Source organism: Sus scrofa, chromosome 3 (assembly GCF_000003025.6).
Source record: "Sus scrofa isolate TJ Tabasco breed Duroc chromosome 3, Sscrofa11.1, whole genome shotgun sequence".
NCBI classification, from domain to species: domain Eukaryota; kingdom Metazoa; phylum Chordata; class Mammalia; order Artiodactyla; family Suidae; genus Sus; species Sus scrofa.
Window position 1 is genome coordinate 74,004,271 of NC_010445.4, and position 17,690 is coordinate 74,021,960.

The 17,690-nt window shown below is 41.3% G+C and overlaps 1 protein-coding gene across 1 annotated transcript in view; it reads left to right on the top strand.

The window, feature by feature from the left end:
* Positions 350–17,690, top strand: part of PPP3R1 (protein phosphatase 3 regulatory subunit B, alpha) — a 63,554-nt gene continuing 46,213 nt past the window's right edge. Inside the window, exon 1 of the mRNA XM_021087426.1 lies at positions 350–858. Coding sequence (XP_020943085.1) covers positions 856–858 — 3 coding nt within the window. The 5' untranslated portion in view covers positions 350–855. The remainder of the gene's footprint in view (positions 859–17,690) is intronic.

The following is a 17,690-nucleotide window of genomic DNA, read 5'->3' on the forward strand; positions in this document are numbered from 1 at the left end:
CTTCCCCTCGAAGCTCCCACCCCTGAGTCCAAGTCCCCCTCCGCCTAGTGCTCGCGCACCCCTCGCATTTCCTCCTTCCCCGCCCAGGCCAGCCTTCACCCCCCTTCCCCCTCCCCCCAGTGCTCCGCGCCCGCCTCCAGCCACATGACAGGAAGGGCTCCGCCACGCGACGTCACCGACGTCCGCGCCCCCGCCCCCGCGCTTCCCCCGCCCCGCACGCTGGGGGCGGCCGGCGGAGGGAAGAACGTGGTCGGCGCGCTCTGCGCTCCCCAACCAGAGCTCGCCAGAGCGCCGCGGCGGCCGCCGCCGAGCCGGCGCGCGAGTTCCCGGATGTGCGGCGCTCGCGGAAGCCCCGCCCCCGCCGCCGGCTCCACGCGCGCCCCCGCCCTTCGCCCCGCGCGCTGCTGCGCTCCGCTTTCCCCTCCCTCTCCCGCCCTCCCCCTTTTTCGTGCCTTGAGGTTGCGGGTCAGCACAAGCCACTGCAGTGAGTCCGTCACGGCTCCGGCGCGAGCGCGAGGCTGCAGCCCCCAAGCCGCCTGGCCCATACTCCCCCCGTCTCCTCGCCTGTCTCTCCCCCTTCTCGCCGTCTCTCCTCCCGCGCTCTCCGTCTCTGAATCTCGACCTCAATTTCTCTTCTCCCCGCCCGCTCCCTCGTGCCCAGTCACCCGGCCGGCGCGGTCCCCGCGGCGCCGCCTCCCCTCCCCCAGCCCGCACCCCCTCCCCCGCGGGCGTCCCGCGGGCCGCAGCCACCCCGGCCGAGCGTAGCTGGGCCGCCGCCGCTGCCGCTTCCTGCGGGAGCCCGTCTGAACGCCGACACTCTTCTCCGCGCGAGCGAGCCGCCGACCGCCCAGCAAAATGGTGAGCCCTCTGTTTCCCCACGCACCATCTCTCCCCACTCGCCGCTTCCAGGGGCGGGGGCGGGGAGAGCTCGGACACCCCCGGGCGGCTTCCCCCGGTGGAAAATTCGAGAGACCCGTGAGAACCCTCGCGGCTCGGGGGCGGCGGGCAGCGGATTGACAGCACCGCGGGGCTCCCGCGCCCGCCCCCGGGCCTCCGCGGGGCGCCCCTCCACCCCCTCCCCCGGCGCCCCCGGGATTCCGCCTGGGCCTCGACCCCCGCTCCCCCGGCCACCCGCCCGGGGCTGTCCTCTGGTCGGCCGGCTTTTCTTGTCTCGGGACCCTCCTCCACGTGGAGCCCCCTTCACCCCCAGACTCACTCTCAAGTTCGGGGAGATTCCGAAATCCTGTGGAAATCATATGTGGCAAATGGCTCTTTATATAAGACCCACTTTCTCTCCAGAGCTGCTCTTTCTCCCACTCACTCTATTTTCAAGCAGTGAGTCTTGGCAGGAATCCTGCCACTTACTTCCCTCTCTCCCGCTAGTGTTTATTTCACTGCCTTTTGCAATCTTACGGGGTGGGTTTGTTTGTTTTTCGCTGCTGCTCTTCTCTCTGCAGCGGCGAACCGGAAAGGTCCAAGGTGTAGATTCAGGAAAAGAGTCTAACTCGGCTTTTTACAAACGGGGAGACTTGGTTTTTTATTAATGCTTACTTACTGCCCAGGGTTTTTCGTTTTCTTTGTTACCTTCGAAAGTCTCTCCTGTGCTGGTTGTTTTTGAATCATGGCGATTTAAATTTGTCTTTCCCTACGCTCACTTTAATCCCTAGGTAGAATTCACTGCTGTAGTGTTTCAGCCCGACGCTAGGGGTGTGTCTGTCTCCCGCCTCTGTCACTGTAGCCAAGAAATCAACGACGCCCTTTTAGCCTGTTACCTTACCGGTTCTCTCGCCCGGGCTAGCCGGTGGAGTTTCCTCTTTGTAATCAAGAATTGCATGCACAGTAGAAAAAGTTTGCAGGGCTTTTTTCATACATGTCAGATAGCCGGGCATGTAATTTAGTTTTTTTTTTTTTTAAAGCTTTTTACACAGTTGACCAAAGATTTTACGACGGATTCGTTGACGTTGAGTAATTTCTTGTACCTTTCACTGTATGGTGTTTCACCTTGTGTAGAGTTTATGTCAGGATAGCGTGGTGGGTGAGCGAAAGGAGAAATTCTGTTGCTTGCAGCTTAAGAGCAGTTTGGTGCGATTGTGAGGAGAAAAAAAAGTGAAATTAGTTAAGCTGGCTTTTATGTGAAACACAGGGCAGATGATTGAAGCGCACTGATGGGTGTACTTAAAAATCCACATTAGGAGCAGACTTAATAAATGTTTAGTGATTTCGAGATACAGAAGTTTTTCCCTGCCAACTTGGGAGGTACCTCAGAGACAATTGTGCCTTCAAAGTCAAAACTTAGGTTTTTCCAAAGTGTTGCAGAAAACAAGTTAGATTAGAGCCATTCATAGTACAGACTTTCATTTGGGGAGGTCATAATCTTTTGGAGTTTTGAATTGCACTTTAGTGCTTTAATACAAGTTCCTTTACCTGAAGGTCAGGATGTTGACGATCTTTGTCGTTGCAGTGAAATGTTTTTACCTGTGTTAATAAACAATACATTTTGAGGAACAGTGATCTAGTCTTGCTGTTTATTTAGTATATAGCAGAATGATAAGGTTTCCAGGTGGTTTTTCCTGCCGTGTTGCATCCTCCCAGCCCCTTCTCTCTCCCCTTTTTGAACAATAGGCTGAATTTGGGAAATCCTCTTTTAGTTAGCTCTTAAATTTATCTTCCTGGTACTCAGTATTTCCTTTTCTTTCAAAAATATTTTAAAATTACCGTAAGATATTGTTTTCTTCCAGGTCAGTATTTCCCTCTGTCTTTCCAGTTTCCTTTTTAGTATTTATTTTCTGATTCACTCTTGGCTCTTTTTCTGCTGTCCTCTCAATACCATTTCAGGACATAATTTGTCATGGCAGTGGCGTCTCAACTTTTAGCAGTATGTTGGTCTGCTGAATATAGCACTGGTTTGAAAGTATCAAAACTAGCTCAGCTCTGCCATATGGAATATTGATGAACTCAAATTGGACTTTAGAGTGATCTAATCCATTTTTCTTGTTAATTGAGTATATGGTTCTGAAAACTGACTCCTTTTGGAAAATCTTTGTAGCTCTTACTGAATATCATGGGCAATTTGCATTTTTATCAACAGACTTAATTTACGTGTTAATTTATAAATTTCATTGATTTGTTCAAGTAAGGGGAAAGTAAAAAGTTTTGTAGATTGAATTGAATGTATCAAGAATCTTTTTTGATGGTTATTAGTTTTAGGTGCTATGTTAAAGGTAGCCTACTTTTTTCCTGAGAGTTATGTCTTTTCCTCCATCTCAATTTGTCTTAAATTGTTGAGCAGTGGGTTGAAAATTATGCACATGTACAAAAATGTGAGTACTGCGCTCCTCAGAATTTTCCTTGAACCATTAACAGTTGTCTATGATTAATTAAATAAATGAATTTATTATTAATATCTTTTTGGCTGCACCTATGGCATGGGGAAGTTCTGGGGCCAGGGATTGAATCTGTGACACGTCAGTGACAGTGCTGAATCCTTAACTCACTGAGTCACCAGGGAACTCCATAATGTTTATTTATTGAAATAACTGAATATTACAGTTTTTTCTCTACCTAGGGCATATATAATTTTAGATAGAGAACTTCAATATTACATGCAGAGGTAGATAAAGAATAATTAAATAGAATGTTTGATTAGGTCCCCATGATTGAAAACAGTCTCTGAGTAATTTTTGAAGGAGTAGATTTTATAGAAGCGTTTTTAGAAAGTTAACTTTTCATTTATCAGATACAGTTTTTGCTACATTCTTAGTATAATTTAGAAATATGATCTGGTTTTTAGTGTCTGTTTTTGTTGGAGTAGGTAGTGCACATTTTGTTCTGGATCTATGTGTGAATGAACATACTGTGTAAATATTCTTTATATTTTGCTTCTTAGGACAACCTTAAATTTTATGAGACCTTTTATGTTTTAAATTTTTAAACTTTTCATTTAAATTATGTCTACCATCTGTAAATAGAACCTGAAACGCATATTTGCTGTCTATGATAACTGCAGTTGGAGTTGTACACAGCATATTTTAGTCTGGATTCTGTGACCAAGAAAGTCTACTTTAAAAAAAATGCAAGCAACCTGACTTAACGGCTGCAGAGTTAAAATTCTCATCGATCATAGGAAGAAAATTTCTCCACTTATTACTTCTCAGAGTAGATGAGAAAATAAAAAGGTTCAGAGTACAAGGTAGAGAAACTTAGGGTCAGTCAGCAATGAGAGGGATAGACAAGTGTGGAGGATCAGTTGTAGGTAGTAAGGCAAGCAATAGTGTAAGAAGTCAGCTTGGGCCAGGAGGATTAAGTGAGTCAGAGTGGATCCAGAATCTGGGCAGTCAACAGGGATTCCTTCACATCAACAGATACTTGTAGATTTCATCTGTCTTCACCAGTTACTGTGCTCAGTTATGGGGAATGTTAAAATGATTAAGGCCTACCTTCATTTAAGAAGAGAATATAAGGCAGATGCCAGTAGGTGTGGAAAAAGCATGAGTTACCACATGAATAATATACACAAAGCTGGATAGAAATTGAAGAGCCATATCAGTTTCATTTGGGATTAAAGAAAGTTTTATAAAGGAGATGACAATTGAGCTGGGTCTAAAAAAGATTGTTAGGATTGCAGTCAGCAGGGTTGGAGGACACTCAATATGTGGTTCCTGGACTAGCAGCATCAGCATCATCTGGGAATTTGTTAGGTCCCACCCTGGACCAACTGAATCTATAACTCTGGGAGTGGGGCGAGGCAGTCTAGATCTATATGTCTTTTCAGATAATTCTGATTTATGCTAAATTTTGAGAGCCACTGTTTAGAGACTAGCATGGAATGTATTTAAATTTTAGTTGAGCGTCTGTTAATATACCTAGCATTGACTATAAAAACAAAACATAATTGTAATTTCTAAGGAACTTAAGTAGGTGAACTGGACAATTATTATGCAGTGTGATATGTACAAGCTAATCTTGTGCTTTTAAGAGCATGTGGCAGGGGAGAGGCCTAATCCCAACTGGGGTTGGGGATTGGATAGAGAGATGAATGTCACTCAGAGAAAGCTTCCCGGAAGAGTACCTGAGCTGACTCTTAAAAGGATGAGTAAAAAAGCCGGTGAGAAAGGTACTCTAGGTAGAAAGCTTTGTTTTAAAGCCATCAAGGCATGGGTATGCAAGCCAGCTCACTGTGGCCGGAAGGCAGGGGGTTAGGATGGAATGGAGAGAGAGGGTAGACAGGTAGATTGAAGCAGGGTTCTGGAAGGGTTTGCATGTCATATGAAGGAGTTAACATCTTTTCCCCTAAAGCCTGTGGGAAGCTATTGCTTTTAAGCAAGAGAATGACATTGTCTCATTTACTTTTTTAGAGAGAGCAGTCTGATGGTTATGTGGATAAAATAAGATAGATGAATCTAGACATGGGAACCAATTAAAACATTATTATAGTAATGTGAGAAATAAGGACCTAAAAGAATGTAGAAACACTGCAGATGGAGATGAAGCACCAGGGATGAGACACACGTAGGAGGTAGGAGATAGGACTTGGTGACTTGGATTATGGGGAAGGAAATGGATGAATCCTGCTGTGGCTTGGGTGACTGGGTAGAAGCAGTGCCATCCACTCAGCAAATATTTATTAAGCACCTCCGTATTGGATAAGATATGGTTCTAGGGATACCCTAGAATGCTATCCCATCCTCAGAAAACTTCCATTTTGCTGGGGTGATTGTTGTTTCATCTCTAGTCTTATCATTTGGTAATTAATGCTTGGAATGCTATGTTGCACGATTCGAGGTTCAGAAGGATAGGGTGCTGTGAAATATTAACAGTGCTTGCTGCATAGATATTATGGCTTAAGAGATAGCAGAAGGGACTTGACAGCCTGGAGGTGGTGAGAGACAGCATATGTTTGAGCAGTGATTTTCAGAACATGGATCCTGAACTAGCGGCATCAGTGTCATCTGGGTCCTTGTTAGAAATGCACAGTATCTGTGTAGGAGATACAAGAGAAGGAGATTTGGTGGTGTGATGATTTCTTTCTTGGACACTATGAATTTAAAGTAGTCATGGGTCACCTAGTTGGATATGGCCAACAGGTATTGGCTGTATATGGGTCTAGAAGATAAATCTGGGCTTATATTAAAGATTTGAGTGTTGTGTGTGTGTGTGTTTTAGGTGGTAGTTGAAACCATGAAGCTGGATGAACTCTGCAGAGAAAGAATATGTAATGATAAGAGGACAGACCCTAAAAAACACTGCATTTAAGAGGGAGGTAGAAGGCGAGGAACTTGTGAATGTTGTCTGAGAATAAATAGCCAGTGAGATAGTTGGAAAATTTGTGATGCCAGATTTGATGGAGTCATAATGGCTAGATTGTGTAGCAATCAGGAAAGAGAAGAACTTTAAATGCCTTTTGGAGGGAGCAGGAGAGTTCTGGTGACTTTGGCAGTAGTACAGAGAAACATTGGTAGCACGGAAAGCCAGGATGCTGTGACTTGAGTAAATGACTGGCCAGAGATTGAGTATAGCTTTGAATGAAAGAGAGATGATACAAGTTAGAAAATTTAGGTTTGAGGAAGAAATTATTTGTGCGCTTAAGGGAATTAGCCAAGAGAGAGGGAGCAGTTGAAGATTCTAAGAGAAAAGATGGAATTTTTTAATATTTGGAGGGCCCCAGGGAGGTAGGAGGGAATACGAGTCTCAGAGATTCTTCTCATCCGTTAATAGGGGAGAGGAGGAAATAAAAATGAAAAACTATAGCAGTCGTAATCTTTAAGACAGTATCTTCAATGAAGCCCTAGGTAATGAAAATAAGATTGCAAAGGAATGTAGGTGCTGAGAATACAGAGAACTTGTCTTTGTCTTTTTATTGTTGTCTAAATACTTGACATGATAGTGTTTGAAGTAGTGTTTTTGAAGGAGTATGTGGACGAACAAGTGGCATAAAGGATTGAGTGCTGATGAGACAGCCCGGTATGAATGTTCGTTTTTTGAGACGTTTATGGGGAAATGGACAAAGAAAAGTTAGGTGAGGTAATTCCTTTTAGGATAGCAGATGTCCATTTTCTTTCCAGTTAGAAGAGAAGCCAGGAGAGGGAGCTGTGAGAAAGAGGATGATTAATGGAAGGAACCCTAGGTGTGGTAGAAAGAAGATGGCCAAAAAGAAAGGAGGGGACGTCAAAAAAGAGGGGAAAAAATCCAAGTGAGGAGAGTAGGCTGTGATGACAGATATGTTTTAATAATGGAATTCAAACCAAGTGGCTTAAAATCATCTCAGCATCTGGAGATAGTTTGAGGCAAGATCATCTGCTAAAGTTGAGATTGAGGCTGCGGGGAATGGGGTAAGATTGAGGCTGAGGAGTATGGAAACGATTGCAGTATCAATTTTGAGAGATTTGGTAGGCAGTTAACAGGGTATTGAGTAATGTTATTAAATAGTAGGTGGTCCCAGGAGATGGTAACAGTGGGTCATGACCTAGGATATTAATCTAGGAAACAGGAGTTTTAACAGGAAAAGAGCTTAAAACTTTGTCCTTACATTAGTAACTTCTGATCAAGTCACATAGGTCTAAAAGGAACTATTTTCTGAGTTCAGGTTTATGATGAAGGGAACATCTAGATGTAGATTAATAATCAAGACTTTGCTAAAGTTCTAAACACACTATTAATACATTTACTTCAAAAATAAAACCATACTGAAAGGTAAAAAATAGAAAGTAAATATTTTCTGGCCACTCCTCCTCCTTGTGTTGATCATTAAGTTTCTTGTATGTTCTTCTAAGGAGTTATTTGTGTGTTTTTTCTCCCCTCCACCTTTTTTTTTTTTTTTTTAAATCCATCACTGGTGTGTGGACTTAATTTCCTTTATAATTTAGTTTTTATTAAATGATTACAAAGGTCAGACTTAAAGAGATTTTAATGTTATGCTCTGGTTTCCTCATTACAGTCAGTTTTATTCCAAGATTTTTAACTGTATTTCAGATATAAGCATTGAGTCAAAAACAATTAAGCATAATTTTTTTTAATCAGGTGGTAATTTCTTAATGATTAAGGTTGGTACTTCAGCTGGGGTCTGAACTATGATAGTATTCTTATGGAATACTTTTTAGGAAACAATATTTTACTAGGACTTTTTTGTGTTTATTTTTCCCACTTAGCACCTTATTAAGTATTAACATAGATAACAATTTCTTAAAAAGAAAAAGTGATCTCTGAAATACAGTGGAGCAAGCATCTGTTTTATTTCATGCTTGCCAGATTGAAATTTCATCTTCGCTTTTACTCTTCAAAATAACCTTTTATCTGACACTCCATATCTACTCTTTCCTTTTCTGAATTTTCTCCTTGGACTCCCATACCCTTTATAGTCATGGGTTAACAGTAATTATAGCTATTGTATGGATCTGGTACAGATATAAAATTTTGAAGTGAAATACGACTAGTGTTTCCTGGTTTGTCTTTGGTTTTTATAGTCTTGTACTATACAAATATTTAAAACATTTTAAGATTTCTGTAGGAAATCCTTGAAAATTTAGAGCAGTAACTCAACAAGTCATATGTTCTTACAGGTTATTTTCTCAGGGTTTTGTTTTGTTGGTTAAAGCTTTTTTTTCTTAGGAGTATCATCAGGAGGGCCACGTGGTAGCCCTTTTACTGTCCCAGAAAACATTTCTGTAAATGAGATGTCACTTTGACTTGTGTTTTGGGAGCATTATTATATTCACCTATGGTCTCTTGATTTTGGTAAACAATACAGAGAATTTATTTTTATTGTAGGTTAGAACTAGGTGTGCAGTTTAAAACCTAGGGACAAAAGAGTGAAGTGCAGCAACCTACAAAAAGAATCAAGCCTTTAGTGTTGGCATTAGTAGAGCTGTCTCTTAGCACTTTTATTTCTCCTTTATCTAGCTTCAGGGATAGTTTTCTTTCACATTCTTCTGAGTGCAGTGCAACAGGCAACTTCCTATCATGAGCATGCAATAAGCTGGCATCCTTTTGGATTATTTGCTTGTAAGACAGAATGCCAGGAAAAACAGGTGCTAATAGGTAATGAGGAAATCTGTGATTTTTATGTGTGTTTATGTTGCACCTATTTTCCTAACATAGAATTTCATGATTTATAAACTAGTAATCTTTCTCAAATAGTGAATTGATGAATGTGCAGGTTATACTTCAGTTCTGGCTTTCTGTCTAGCTGTCACTCTTTTTCTTTACCATCATACTTTTGACTCATCTCTCTTTGTTTACTTTTTGGTTTTCAGTCTATTACAGTGCACATCTGTGATTCAGTAGCTGCTAGCTACATGTGGCTATTTAAATTTTATTTCAAGTGAATTAATATTAAATAAAATTGTGAATTCAGTTCTTCAGTTCTACATTACAGGTGTTCAGTAGCTACTTGTGGCTTACTGCACCAGTTCAGATACAGAGCATTTCCATCATTTCATGAGTGTCTGTTATGTAGCATTGGTCTGGAATGATTATGCATCTGCATTTCACTGAAATTTAGCATGCTGGCAGTGAGCTTCTAATTATCACTGTGAGGTTGGGAATTAGAAAGATTGGACTTTTAGATTCCATTTCTGCCTAAGTGACTTTGAACAAATACTGTACATTCTAGACCTCGTTTAGTACAAGTAAAATGGGAATAAAGCACCTCAGATTGTGGTGACAGTAGAGGTTCTTTGGAAATCCAGTAAATACTCATTAAATGTATTTGGTTTTTCATTCTTCTTACTTGACTTCTTTGTGGTGTTGGACCTTGTTGGGAACTCTTCAGATTTTCTCCCTTTTTTTTGCTTTTGTGTTTTCTGCTAGTTGCAGAAGTACACTCTCTGCCATTTTTTTTTTTTTTTTTTTTTTTTTTTTTGTCTTTGCTATTTCCTTGGGCCGCTCCCGCGGCATATGGAGGTTCCCAGGCTAGGGGTCGAATCGGAGCTGTAGCCACCAGCCTACGCCAGAGCCACAGCAATGCGGGATCCGAGCCGTGTCTGCAACCTACACCACAGCTCACGGCAACGCCAAATCGTTAACCCACTGAGCAAGAGCAGGGACCGAACTGGCAACCTCATGGTTCCTAGTCGGATTCGTTAACCACTGCGCCACGACGGGAACTTCTCTCTGCCATTTTTAATCTTTGTTGCTTCCCTCTCATCTGGCTTTGGTCCAAGGCCCTCTTAAATATGGTTGTATCACTTTCCCATTTAAAACCTCACATGTTGTAGAGACTAAAATCTTTGACATAGCCCATAGACTTCATTGGTTCCATCTGTTTACTTCAGCTTCTTCCACCATGTTCTTTCTTTCTATAGTGTAGTCACTTAAACTTGGTTACATTTTATTCAGCCGTTTTATGCTGTATTCAATGGTTTATTCTACTCCTTGCATAGACTATGTTTGCAGTGCCTAAAAAGCCCCTCAAGTAAGTGACTGAGCCTCCCACCCCATGCCAGGTCAGCCCTTGTTCCTATGTTATACTATTATAGTACTTTTTATGTCTTTGTAGCACATGGTTAATTCTATAGGTGTTTGGTTGCTTTCTGTCTCCCCATGATATAATTTGTGTTCCGTGAGAGTGGTCATCATGGCTGTCTCTCTCTTTCTCTTTTTTTTGGCCAACACCCATGGCGTGTGGAAGTTCCCAGGCCAGGGATTGAACTCATGCCACAGTAGTGACCTGAGCCACTGCAGTGGCAACACCGAATCCTTAACTGGCTGTGTCACAAGGGAACTACCATCATCCCTCTCTTGTTCTCACTCACCCCTGCTGACAACATAGGCTCCTGCCATGTTATAGGAATCCAGTAAATATTTGTTAAAATAAGTGAATTGGGTGAATGCATGAATTCTTTGTTTATTCTCAAAGTTTCATAATTTCCTATGTCCTGATGAGTCATACATATATTTAGCTCATATCATTCTTTTTCTCTAGTCCATAGTTCTAACTGCTTACTGGATTTTTATCTAAATAATAATGGCTATAAAGACACCTTAACCTCAATGTAACTGAAACTGTGTTCATTATGTTATCTTCTTATTCATGCTTCATCATTCCCTAATTTTTCTTAATGGAAACAGTATCTGTCCATTCACTCCTATCTGGAAATCTGGTGTACCTTTTACTTCCCTTCGCTACTGCCTAAGTCTTAAGCAGTCATCAATTACAGTCTGTCCTGGACGAGTGTAACACAGGAACACTGCCTGACCTAGTTTGGGGGCAGAAGGCTCAGTCATTCACTCACTCACTCAAGGGACTTTTGAGGCATTCCAGTCTGGCTCTCATCCTATCCATCAAGAGAAAAAATGTACTTAAAATGTTCCCAGCATGTTCATGCTTCCTGACATCAGTGGTGGAAGCTAAATACACTAACATAGTTGCAGTGCTGTGTACTGTCCATACCACATTCTTCCTCTTGACTCATTTTGACTATTTATCTGCGTTGGAAGAATTTATTGCACATTTCCCCTAGATGTTTGTGCGTTTTTTCTTTATTTCTATAACTTGGCTTCAAATAGCCTTTACAATAATCAGTTGACCCTTGAACAACATGTATTTGAACTTCATGGGTCTACTTACTTACATGAAGATTTCTTTTCAGTAAATATAGTACTTAAAGAGGTGGGGGTGGTTGAATCCACACATGTGAACCACAGATATGGAGGGCCAGCTGTAGAACTTGAGCTTCTCTGGATTTTGGTGTCTGTGGGAGGTCCTGAAACCAGTCCCCTTGGGTACAGAGGGACACCTGCATTTTGAGCTGTACCTTTAGAAAAGTGCTGTGCTTATTAGTGATTTAGCACCTCTTCAACTATGTTAATGTGTTTATTAGGATTCTTACTGTTTTTGTTAGTACTCTGTTTACAGAATTGCACAGGTTTTTTTGAGTATCTTGCTTCCAGCTGTTTTCCTTAAGCCTCGTTACTATTTATTTTTTTGTCTTTTTAGGGCCGCACCCATGGCATATGGAGGTTCCCAGGCTAGGGGTCGAATCTGAGCTGTAGCTGCCGGCCTATGCCAGAGCCACAGCAACGCCAGATCTGAGCTGCATCTGCAACCTACACCACAGCTCACCGCAATGCTGGATCGTTAACCCACTGAGCCAGGCCAGGGATCAGACCGCAACCTCGTGGTTCCTAGTTGGATTCATCTCTGCTGCGCCACGATGGGAACTCCAACCATGTTATTTTTAATGTGTAGCTTTTTGTTTGTTGTAAGCTGTAGCTTTAAGAACATGTTTTTTTTTTTTTTTTTTTTCCTGGAATAATAGTGTCATGTTATAAATGTGTCCTGCCATTTAGACCCCAGATGTCTCTTGAATCAACTTCCTCTTTATTCCTATTACCACTGGCATCATTGCACTGGCATCAACGTGGCTTGGATCCTACGTTGCTGTGGCTGTAGTGTAGGCTGGCAGCTGTAGCTATGATTCCACCCCTTGCCTGGGAACCTCTATATGCTGCGGGTGCAGCCCTAAAAAAATTCCCAGGCTAGGGGTCGAATTGGAGCTGCAGCTGCTGGCCACAGCCACAGCCATGTGGGATCCTAGCTGTGTTTGTGAGCTACACCATAGCTCATGTCAATGCCGGAGCGCACTGAACAGGACCAGGTGTTGAACCTGCATCCTCAGGGATACTAGTCGAGTTTGTTACCGCTGAGCCACAACAGGAACTCCTCTAGAATTAAAAATTTTAAACTTTTGCATGGCATTCATGCTCTGATCCTTATTTTTAGCCAGGCTTATGCTATAACCAAGTCAGAATTCTTGGTTCTCAAAACACCTCATCGTTTTTCATTTATTGGTGCCTTTGTATGAACTTTTTCTTCAATCTGCAGTGTCCTTCCACTTTCTCTGATAAACATCAATATCCTGTTCCAGTGGCATTTCCCAATTCCCCCAGGCAATTCATGGTCATTTGTAAGTAACTTTCATTATAGCACATCCCTTATTTCACTGTTTTTAAATTGCCTCCCCTCTAAGCTTTGGGCTTCTTTAGGGCAGGGGATGCATTTTTATTCATCTTTGTAAAGCCGCTTCCTTTGGAGTATCTCTCATGGAATGTAAATGCCAAATGGTGGATAGGCTCTTGTCCTGCTGTCTTGGGAAACCAGCAGAAGTGCAACTGAATTACTTATTATATCATTTAGGGCTAGGGAGGTTTTTGAATCCTGCGAATATACAATTAGAGAGCACAAGTGTTAGGCACAGTGAGGAAGCTACCAAAGAGGAAACTGCTGTTGATTCTGAAAGTTATAGGACTGCTTTTGTGCTTTAAGATTCTTTTTACAGATCTGAATAAAGTGCCAGCTATATGTGGGAATGTTACTTTTATTTGTTAAATGATAAGTGAACTTTTTCATAAATTAAACTCAAAATTTATAAATAATGTTTAGTTTTGTTTACTTAAGCTGACTTAACATTTCATAGATGTATTCTAGATCAGCTGGTAATGGGGGGCGCAACTCAAATCTTTGATTTCTTAATTTAGCAAATATTTTTGTTCACCTACTATGAATATCAAGCATAGTGTTAGGTGCAGAGATGAACAGAAAAAAGATAGACCTCACAGCATAGATTGTCCGGCATGAAGAGGGAAAAGTTTTAATATAGTGTCTGTAAGTGCTTCAGTAGAGCTGTTAGAAGGTGCCATATTTCTTCTGGTCACTCTGTTTGCCCAGTTTGAACTTAACATATAGTGGCTCTTTGTACATTTTATTATAGAGTTACATGATGTCAAGTAATTCTTTAACTGCTGAAAGAATATTGTAATCATTTTGTTGATTATGTTGCTTTTAATGAATTTTATTTGATGTTGTGAAACATGCTATAATGTGGTGGAACACACATGGGATATAGAATTGAAAGGCCTATATTGGATTATATAGTTTTTTATATATATATAACTGTATATCTGTAAAATGGCCGTAAGACCGACTGATTTAGAGTTCTGGTGGGTATTGGGTAAGATAGTTACCTAAGATGCCTGATAAAGTGCAAGATACTGTTTAAATTTTTATTTTATTTTTTAATTAAAAATTTTTTTTATTGGAGTTCCCGTCGTGGCGCAGTGGTTAACGAATCCGACTAGGAACCATGAGGTTGTGGGTTCAATCCCTGCCCTTGCTCAGTGGGTTAAGGATCCGGCATTGTCGTGAGCTGTGGTGTAGGTTGCAGACGTGGCTCGGATCCCGCGTTGCTGTGGCTCTGGTGTCAGCCAGCGGCTACAGCTCAGATTCGACCCCAGCCTGGGAACCTCCATATGCTGCAGAAGCTGCCCTAGGAAAAGGCAAAAAGGCAAAAAAAAATTTTTTATTATAGTTGATATACAATGCTCTATACATTTCTGTTGTACGGCACAGTGACCCAGTCATTCATATGTGTGTGTGTGTGTGTGTGTGTGTGTGTGTGTGTGTATTTTTTTGTTCTCAAATTATCCTCCATCATGTTCCATCACAAGTGGCTAAAGTTCCCTGTACTATACGGCAGCTGTTTACATTTTTAAAAATCAAACTACTGAAAGCTATTACGTAGCATTCTGGGCAGATCTTGGTTTCATAATCACTTCATTCTAATTTCTATATAGTTCTGTCCAGTAATGTACTTGTCCACAAAGTAGAAAATGTATCAGAATGTTTGGATTGCAAGTAACAGAATACCCTCCCAACTAAAAGTGGCTTGAATAGTAAGGAATTTATTATTTCACGAAATAAGAAATAAGAAGCCCAGAGCAGAGTGTTACAGGGTGGTTAAGCAGTTTATCTGTTTCATCAGAGGTGTAGGTTCAGTGTACTTTAAAGCTCTGCATGTCAGGAGAGCAGGCAGTCATAATTTCAGACTCTACCATCTAGCTGAAGAAGAGTGGGGAACACTTCCTCAAGTGTCTCTCTTTATTAGAAAGGAAAAACTGTCTTGCAAGTCTCATAGCAGGGTTTCTTCTTAGATTGTCTGTTTCCCATGTTTCTTGCATACCAGAAAAATAATAAATTCCTTACTCTTGTAAGTTCTTGTAAGCTGGCTAGGCCTTATAGTACTTAAAACAACCTCATCAATATTTTATTTGGTACTCAGAAGTCACAGATTTTTTTTTTCCTTTTTTTTCTTTCTTTTTTCTTTTTTTCTGTGTGCTTTTAAGGTCACACCCGTGGCATATGGAGGTTCCCAGTCTAGGGGTCAAATTGGAGCTGTAGCTGCTGGCCTATGCCACAGCCACAGCAAGCGGGATCTGAGCAAGCGGGATCTGATCTGCATCTATAACCTACATCACAGCTCACAGCAATGCTGGATCTTTAACCCACTGAGTAAAGCCAGGGATCGAACATGAGTCCTCATGGATGTTAGTCAGATTCGCTTCTGGTGAGCCACAAAAAGAACTCCTAGGAGTCACAGATTTTTGATGGAGATGTTGGCAGCGAAAATTACATCTGGCTTCTGATGTTCCACTATACCTCTTCCCTCACCAATACATAGCTGTCACCTCATGTTATCAGCCTCTTAACACAAATATTTTCTGTACATGTTTTACCATAACCAATATTCTGCTTCCTTCCAAGGGATATCATCTGCCTTACAGCCCCTTCAAGGGAAGGGAAGTTGTTCATTTTAAGTTAGGGGTGGGTGGGAGTTGGCATTGTGTTAGACCAGGAGTTGGGAAAACTTTCTGTGAAGGGCCAGATGGTATTTTAGACTCCATGGTCCATGAGGGTCTTTACTCAGCTCTGCCGTTATAACTTGAAGCAGCTATAGTCAATAAATAAACAAATGAGCATGGCTCTGTTCTAGTGAAAGAATTTATAATGAATTGCACAAACAACAAAAGGAGAAAGGTACATTGAATATGATTAAAATTAACTTTTTTGCTTCAAAGGACACACAGAAAAAGAAAAGACAACCACAGAATGGTAGAGAAATTTTTGCAAATCATAGATTTGCTAAGGTACTCAGAATATATATAAAATTCTTAAAACCAAACAATAAAAAGACAACCCAACTGAAAAATAGGCAAAGGATCTGAATAGACATTTCTCTAAAGAAGACAAGCAAATGTCCATTAAGCACATAAAAAGATGTTCAACAGCATTAGTCATTAGGGAAATGCAAATCAAAACTACTGTGAGATACTGCTTCACACCCACTAGCATGGCTATAATCAAAAAGGCCAGGTAAGCGTTGTTAAGGATGTGGAGAAATTGGAACCCTTATAGCATTGCTGGTGGTAATGTAAATGTTGTAGAGCTTTAGAAAAAAGTTCCTCAGAGTATTAAACAGAGTTGCCTTAAGACCTAGTAATTCCATTCCTGAGTGTATGTTCATAATACTTAAAATGAAAAACATACAAATGTTCATAGCCTTCTTTGTAATAGCCCTCTAAATGAAAATAGTCCAAGTGTCCCTTAATTGATGATTGGATAAATAAAATGGATATTCAAGGAGTTCCTGTCATGGCGCAGTGGTTAAAGAATCTGACTAGGAACCATGAGGTTGCAGGTTTGATCCCTGGCCTTGCTCAGTGGGTTAAGGATCCCGCGTTGCTGTGGCTCTGGCGTAGGCCAGTGGCTACAACTCCGATTCAACCCCTAGCCTGGATACCTCCATATGCCATGGGTGCAGCCTTAGAAAAGACAAAAAAAAAAAAAAAAAAAAAAAAAAAGAAAGAAAGAAAGAAAGAAAAAATGTATATTCATTCAATGAAGCATTATTTATGAGTATTGATTTTTGCTTCAATATGGATGACTCTGGAATATACTCTGCTAAGAAAGCTAGCTGCAAAGAAACACATTATATGATTCAATTACTATGAAATATCCAGAATAGGCAACTATATAGAGACATAAAGTAGGTTAGTGGTTGTCTAGGGCTGGGGTGAAGCCAGGAGATAGGAGTGACTGCCACTGGGTATGACTTCTGTTAGGGGTGAGGAAAATGCTCTAAATGTAGTTGTGGTAACTGCTGCACAACTCTGTGAATATACTAAAACCTACTGAATTGTACACTTTAGATGGGTGAATCGTATGTGAATTGTATCTCAATAAAGCTATTAAACTTTTATAGGGAGTTCCTGTTGTGGCACAGCAGAAATGAATCCAACTAGGAACCATGAGGTTGCTGATTCAATCCCTGGCCTCGCTCAGTAGGTTGAGGATCTGGCATTGCTGTGAGCTGTGGTGCAGGTCGCAGACACAGTTTGGATCCTGCGCTGTTGTGGCTGTGGCGTAAGCTGGCGGCTGTAGCTCTGATTAGACCCCTAGCCTGGGAACCTCCATATGCTGTGGGTGTGGCCCTAAAAAGGAGAAATAAATAAATAAATACCTTTACAAATGTAATCAAAATAGTATGTCATTGTCATAAAAACAGACGCATAAATCATGGAACAAAAGAGAGACCCCAGAATTAAGACCATGCATATGTGGTCAATAAGTTTATGATACAGGAACCAAGAATATAAAATGGGGAAGGACAGGCCTTTCAATAAAGGATGCTGGGAAAACTGGACCACTGTCTTAACACCAGACACAAGACCTGACTCAGGATGGATCAAAGACTTGAACGTAAGGCCTGAAACCATAAAATTCCTAGAAAACATAGGCAATAAGCTCCTTGACATGAGTCTTGGCAATGTTTTTTTTTTGGATATGACACTGAAAGCAAAGGCAACAAAAGCAAAAATAAAGAAGTGGGACTACCTCAAACTAAAAAGCTTCTGCACAG